We start from the raw sequence: 6,550 nt of genomic DNA on the forward strand, positions 1-6,550 counted from the left end.
GTAAAATGAATAGTACCAAATTTGACTTTTTAATATAAAAATATGATTTTTCGTTAAAGTGAACAGTATCACAGACTTTTCGTTAAACTCCCTTTAGTAAAAGCTGTTTACAACAAAAGTAGAGGATGATCAAGCTTGATCAGTCTAAAGCTTCCAAAACAAATAGTAAAGTTTTCTCATTCAAGAGCCATTCCGGGATCAAAATAGACCCCGTTGCCTACTTCCGAAGTTCGACATGCATATCAAGACACCATCCAACCAGACTGATATATGTGCAAAATATGAGCTAACTCAGTAGCTCGTAAACAAATAAGACCTCGTCCCAATTCAACTGCAGGGGATGCGGGAAGCACGCAGCCGTAGTAGCTCATTTACACAAGTCTAGAAAGTAGAAATTGGCAAAGAGAATAAGTCAAAGTGAGTCATTCAATCGACATCCAAGCTGACATGTACATTGTACATTATCACAAGGCAACTAACTGGTATTCCATAACAACCAACACAAGTACATATTACCGAAAGAAAATACATCTAACTCGAAGAATGCAAAGCCGGAATCATCACTGCATTTTAGCCACTGGTTCTAGTGCTTCAACTGTAACCACACTATTGCCTCGGATCACCTGCAGAAACAAAAGTAAGAATTAAGCAACCAACTTAATCAATGGAACATGTGGCAAATGGCAGTGCAACTATAAAACTAACAAAGAAAAGAGGAGAAAACTAGGACTTACCACCATGCCAATTTCATTCTTTTCATTGCCGTTCACTTCTACGGTGTTGTCCACAACCAGGTTCATGAACTGGTCAAAACCACGGAGGGTACCAACAACCATGCGATTAGCATTCAGCTTGACTGCAATCCAAGACATCAGTTACTTCAGCCCTTTAAAGTTTCTCATAACGTTAAAGAGAAGAAAATTACAGATTCCAATAGTATCAAAAAAATTGTTTCTGCACATGTAAGACATAAAGGTTTGACCTTCTACCATTTCCCCCCAAATTTCAACTACTTCTCTACAAACCACTCCTAAATAGGAAAAATTTAGCGAAGTTAAAGGGGCAAGTTATTACTTGATTTTCACACAGCGATCCCAGAACATCTAGAGTTAAAAAAAAAAAAAAAAAAAAATCCAAAATGCCCGGTGAGTTTAAAGAGGAGCCAGAAGCCCGAAGCAACTCATTCATCATATAACGCAAGGAAAACAACTAATAAACCCATACAAAAAAAGGGCAGATCCTTTCCAACTAATACAAATACATCTTTATGTGCTCACTCAGATGGACTGTGCATATGCAGCAAAAATTGTCCCTACTTCACTAAAAATGTACAAGAATAAACAGATTCCGATTCCAATAAATTCGCATATTAAGCAGACAAAAACATTGAATCCGAAATTATGGTTAACAGTCCGAAATCATGACATTCAGTAACAAATTACTGCCAAAGAAAAAATCTAAACCTATACTCTCTAAAAGGGATGGGACACATATCAAAACGATGCGAACATAAGAATACGAATATTGGTATTATGGCAGTATGGTTTCTGAAAAGCAAGGTTTCCGTCATGTTAAAGAGTTTCACCAACAAATCGAAACATAATCGATTCGGCATAGTGCCTAATGCCTATTCAATTTCCACTAAACAGTTAATACCCAGATAACCTAACCATAATACGAACTTTAACAGTTAAATTCGGCTAATTTTTCCAGCAACCAAACAAGAATACAAATCCAGCAGTAAAGAGAAAAAATTGGGGAGAAACTGCATCCAAAACTTACTTTGGAGCTTTTTGTCCATGTACCTATTGAAAAAGAAAAAAAAGCAACAAATTCCAATTAATTAGCATCCTAATTCATAAAACAATTCAAAAAAAAAAAAAAAACTACAGCAGAAAATCGGAACGACGAAATCGAGTATTTGAGACAGAACCAAAAAAAAAAATAATTACTTTTTCAGATCCGGAGGCTGGCCTGATCTGCTCATGGCGAGGAACTTGAGAGAGAGAGTGAGGTTTTGGGAGACTGAATCGACTACGGCAAAAACCCTAGAGAGTGAAATTTCTGATCTCTCCGGTTCCTTTAGAAATGGAAACGGGGTTTGTTTGAGAGGTGGGCCCATAAAAACTCAGTAGCGGACACTTGGCCCAATCAAGCCCAATAATTGAAACATACAAAAACATAAGAGGGGGTGTTGCGAGAATCGAACTCACGACCTCTCGCACCCGAAGCGAGAATCATACCACTAGACCAAACACCCGTTGATGATATTGGCCCGGTGAATAAATTATTGTACGCAAGACAACTGATGAATCATTGTGGAAATTTAACTTTTTTTTTCCAGTTGAATTTATACAAAATTAATGGCAAATTGCTTTTGACAAATTATTACATATTAAACAATACTCTAATGCTCGCTAGAGGTTTATATGGATTTAAAATATTGATTCATTACTTGAGGTTGTGTTTCCGGCTCCTCTCCCATAATATTTTAAATAAGGAATTTACATGAAAAGAAAAATTGTCAACTGTCGACTACTTGACGCACTCTTTCTCCTCTTTTATTCGGACTTGAGACCAGTACTGTAAAATAAACGTACACAAACGAATTTTCTCTTAATATTTCGAATGCTAAAAGAAAATATTATTCTAGTGACAAGAGAGTGGAAATAATAATTTTTGAGTTGAGAATCAAAAGAAGGATTGTGAACCCAACAGTTGCTGCGTTACTTTCAATATCAATGCAATGGGAGAAAGCAAATCGACAAGCCTAGGTCTCCGATAAGCCTATTTGAACTACAAGACTTTGGGTGAAAGTAAAACGACAATCGCGTTTACCCTACATTTTTGTCTCCACAAAAATAATTGGACTTGACAAGAACGAACATTTTTATTCATCTATTCACTTCTTATCTCACTGATCATGTAACTAAGAAAAAGTTCTTTATCCAATTATCTGCATGCATCAAGCATATTTTCACAACTTAGAGAAATTTTTGTGTATGTCGGCTGTGCTTGTTCAGGTCCAAATAATTTGTAAATACGTTGAAACTCATTTGTTTATAAGTGGATCGAATAGTCTACACTATGCCATTGTCGAACATAAGAATTTTTCCATTCCTCGACACTGACACTTGTGTATTAATAAATTCCTTTGGTCGAATTTGATTTTTCAAAAGGTGTCCGTCAAGGGAGTACACTTATTAGGTACAAATAAGCCCAAATAAACACAAGGTCTTGACCACCCTATGTCCCTTTATCATGTCTCCTAGTGAGTGGAGTTGCACCATAACTTCCATGTCAACTATGCCTTTCTTTTCTTAGAGGCAAATGCCGGCCATGCTTTCTTTTTTTGTTTGTTTGCCTATAACTTGAGACTTTCTTTATTCTTTGCTCCTCACACGTTTCAATCAAAATTGACAATCGTAATAGTTAGGGCGTCCCTCTTTTCACTTCCATCCACTACTTGTTGTTACTAATAACCGCTTACTTGTGATGGCACTATTATCGCAGTGGATCAAATCTAACAGTGATTGTATCTTCATACACGAAATCCAAAGATGCAACATCAAATTCAATTTTAAGGAAAAGGGTCACTTTAGAAGTTGTTAAGACATGCATGCCAAGAAAATCATGTCGAAAGAAACAACTGTAAAACTTGTTTGAATGACAATGAGATTACAACTGGACTACTTGGGTGGCGTTTAACTAGTCATACTAGTTATGCGAAACACAAGGAGTCTGAGAGTTTTGGTATGACAAGATTCGTGGAGTTTTATATATTGCAGCTGTTCAATTTTGATTCTTATCAAATATATACTAGTATATAGAGTCATGATAGGACTAAAACTTATTAAGAGATAGAGATTATCACTCTTTCTGATGATAGGCTGGACCGAGTGAATCTCTAGTAACATGGATGGATATATATAGTTGAAGTCCCTGCCTCCTCATATATGCTCTGAATATTATCTAAAACCCTATTCACTTAGAGAAGAGCCTTTCGTGTGTTGGAGGTAGAAGACTCATTCTTCTGTTGTTTCTTCAATGACGATGCCTCCAGGTAAGTGTCTTACAGATTATAAACTGGTGTTTCTCTAGTTACGGTGAATCTGATATTAGTTGGTAATCCTAGTGTTGTGTTGTTTTGTTGTGCAGCAGTAATTTATTTTATTAATATACTACTTACAACAACTACCTGATTCACATATTCTTTTCTGCTACTACTTCTTGGAAAGTTTATGCTCTCCATTTGACACCAATTGAGCCCGGAAGCCTAGAGGTTGCCCAGAACCAGAGGGATTGGTATTAACAATGGGGTGAATTGTGAATTTGGACCAGCGAACTGTTGGTCCAAAAGAAGCCCCAGGCACCGAAGGTTGCCAAACCAAAGCCAGGTTGGGATTGTTACCGTCGTCGGTTCCGATTTTGAACAAGAACAGCGGCCGTTTATGACTATCGTAAATGGTAATCATATGCTCATCATTCTCATCAAGCCCCTCAACTCAGCTGGGCAATCATTCGCCACCCTCAATATCAAAAACATAAATCCCAGGAACATTCTCGTCCTCGTTTATAGGCTTACAACTCGAATACACACAAAAAGTAGCGGTCTTTGTAAGGGACCACGCCACTCCAGGACCACACACCACAAATCATGCAGCCGCCCTCAACAGCCTCCCACGTGCGAGATTCCGGATCGTAAGGTTCTAAAAGATGTTAGGCGCTAGTTGGGCGACGGGCTGGGACTTAGCGCCTAGGTGAATTTAAGTAAATCAATTATATTTTATGTAAATAAGTGTCTATTTATACTTAAAATATATGTAATTTCATCAAAAACTAATATATAAAATGACATATATATTATGAAGTATTAAAACATAATGAAAATATGGGAAACAAACCTATAATGTGTGTTTATTTAAGTATTCAACAAGTCTCTTACAATTTATTGAAAAAAATAAAATGCAAATGAAAATTATCTATTTTCTTCTAAGTGAGTCGCAACCTAGATGGTATAGGCAGGTGCCTTAGCAGGTCTAGGTGTATTTTCTTACTTTTCAAATATCTAGACATTAATCGGGACAGTAACCAGCTACCTAACGTCTAGACGGAGATTTTTAAAATAGATTCGTAACGGAGAATGTCATGGCCGACATACGCAAAAAGCTTGTTTTGAGCAACGCCCAAATGACTGCGGAAAGCAGAGAAAAACCTCTTTGGTATGGAAGGCAACTCCTCGTACCGGCCGGTGGGAGGATGGACGAGCAAAAAGTGTTCATCTGTCGCCACATAAAACCAACCGTCGTCGTGAGCAGCTGTGACGATATCCGGTCGACCAAATAGTAACCATTACCATCCTGCCACCGCCACCGCTTTTGCCCTTGGGCTTCCAAGTCCAACTGCCTAAATCTGAATACACCCGATTTGGGTCGTTTGTAACCAAATTTTAGCAACTCTTCGAAGTCTCCACTGTTGTGCCTTGGCCGTTCGTCAGTGCGGAAGTGAGATTCAGATTGTCTCACCAAACAACAGACCCACAGTTGAACAGTTTAAATTACAAGAAATAAATACACTGAGAAATTTACGAGGTTCGGCAAAAATCTGCCTACGTCCTCCAAGAGATATTGCTCGTCACTATGAAAATAACTAGTACAAGATACACTTGAGTTAAATCAACATAACCCAAACCCCAATCTCTTGTACCCTCACAGAATTTTAATAAGAGCCTCACTCTCACCAAGAGTTTCTCACTCTCACTCTATATTTTCTCTCCTTTGTGTTCTCCTTCGGATGCTCTCTCAATGCATTTCTAAATGCACAAATATTGCATCTAGTTATAGGCATACACTAGCAACTATGCCAACAAACAAGACCAAAAAGTCTTAAGTTCACATGACATAATTATCACCTAGCCTACCTAGCATGCATCAAAGTCTATACCTAGTCTATAAAGTACAATTTTTCTCCATTTGTCATTTAATGCATATAAAATAAAACATGCACAATTGTGTGCAAGCAACCACAAAGTCAAGTCTTGCTTCTAACTTTGCTTGTGGTAGTCACCATGTCTTCTCTTGAAACAAGACATCCATGCCACAACCAAAAGCCAAACACAAAGTGGCTACTGCCATTTCCCTGTAGCACTCAGAAAGTTACACTATCAAAATTGTTGCCAACTCATAAGTATATGAGCCAAACATAACATCCACCCACGAAGTATAGGTGGGAGTTGGAACAGATAATGCCGCTCGGATGTTTGAAGCGGTAACGCACTCCATGAAGTGGCAATCGTCGGATAGTATCACGGCACGTGGAAATTCCCTTCCTCTCCCTGAACCTGATGTGGGAAGAGCCTTTCTTCCGACCTCATTGTCTACTTCTTCTGCTCATGGTTTCTCTTCAATAACATACCACAAAGTCCTTAATGGGTTGCTACTAGAGCTATTGAAATTTGGTCGGGCCAAACCCACCTGCAGTAAGATCGGCGGGTCCCATTGTTTCTGTCTCTTTACGATTGCCGTTGCCAATTTTGATGCCATCGCCGTCG

General features: G+C 38.3%; 1 protein-coding gene and 1 non-coding gene across 2 annotated transcripts; both read right to left on the minus strand.

The window, feature by feature from the left end:
• Nucleotides 1-408: 408 nt before the first annotated feature.
• On the minus strand, nt 409-2,112 carry LOC126598513 (probable small nuclear ribonucleoprotein G). Its single transcript, XM_050264880.1, has 4 exons — nt 1,953-2,112; nt 1,783-1,805; nt 735-856; nt 409-623 (listed from the first exon to the last, which is right to left on the minus strand). The coding sequence occupies exons 1-4, from the start codon at nt 1,985-1,987 to the stop codon at nt 561-563; spliced, it is 243 nt and encodes an 80-aa protein (XP_050120837.1). The 5' UTR covers nt 1,988-2,112; the 3' UTR covers nt 409-560.
• A 76-nt stretch (nt 2,113-2,188) lies between these two features.
• On the minus strand, nt 2,189-2,260 carry TRNAP-CGG (transfer RNA proline (anticodon CGG)). The gene has a single exon. It is a non-coding gene; the product is annotated as a tRNA-Pro (tRNA).
• Between the last annotated feature and the right edge of the window lie 4,290 nt (nt 2,261-6,550).

The sequence above is a fragment of the Malus sylvestris genome, chromosome 14 (assembly GCF_916048215.2).
Source record: "Malus sylvestris chromosome 14, drMalSylv7.2, whole genome shotgun sequence".
NCBI classification, from domain to species: Eukaryota; Viridiplantae; Streptophyta; class Magnoliopsida; order Rosales; family Rosaceae; genus Malus; species Malus sylvestris.

Bases quoted from the DNA above. Each gene is read 5' to 3' on its own strand.
- LOC126598513 (XM_050264880.1), bottom strand. From the start codon at position 1,987: ATGAGCAGATCAGGCCAGCCTCCGGATCTGAAAAA. The intron at 1,806-1,952 runs GTAATTATTTTT...CTTTTTCAATAG, and splicing joins CAGCCTCCGGATCTGAAAAA to GTACATGGACAAAAAGCTCC. The intron at 857-1,782 runs GTAAGTTTTGGA...CTTGGATTGCAG, and splicing joins CATGGACAAAAAGCTCCAAA to TCAAGCTGAATGCTAATCGC.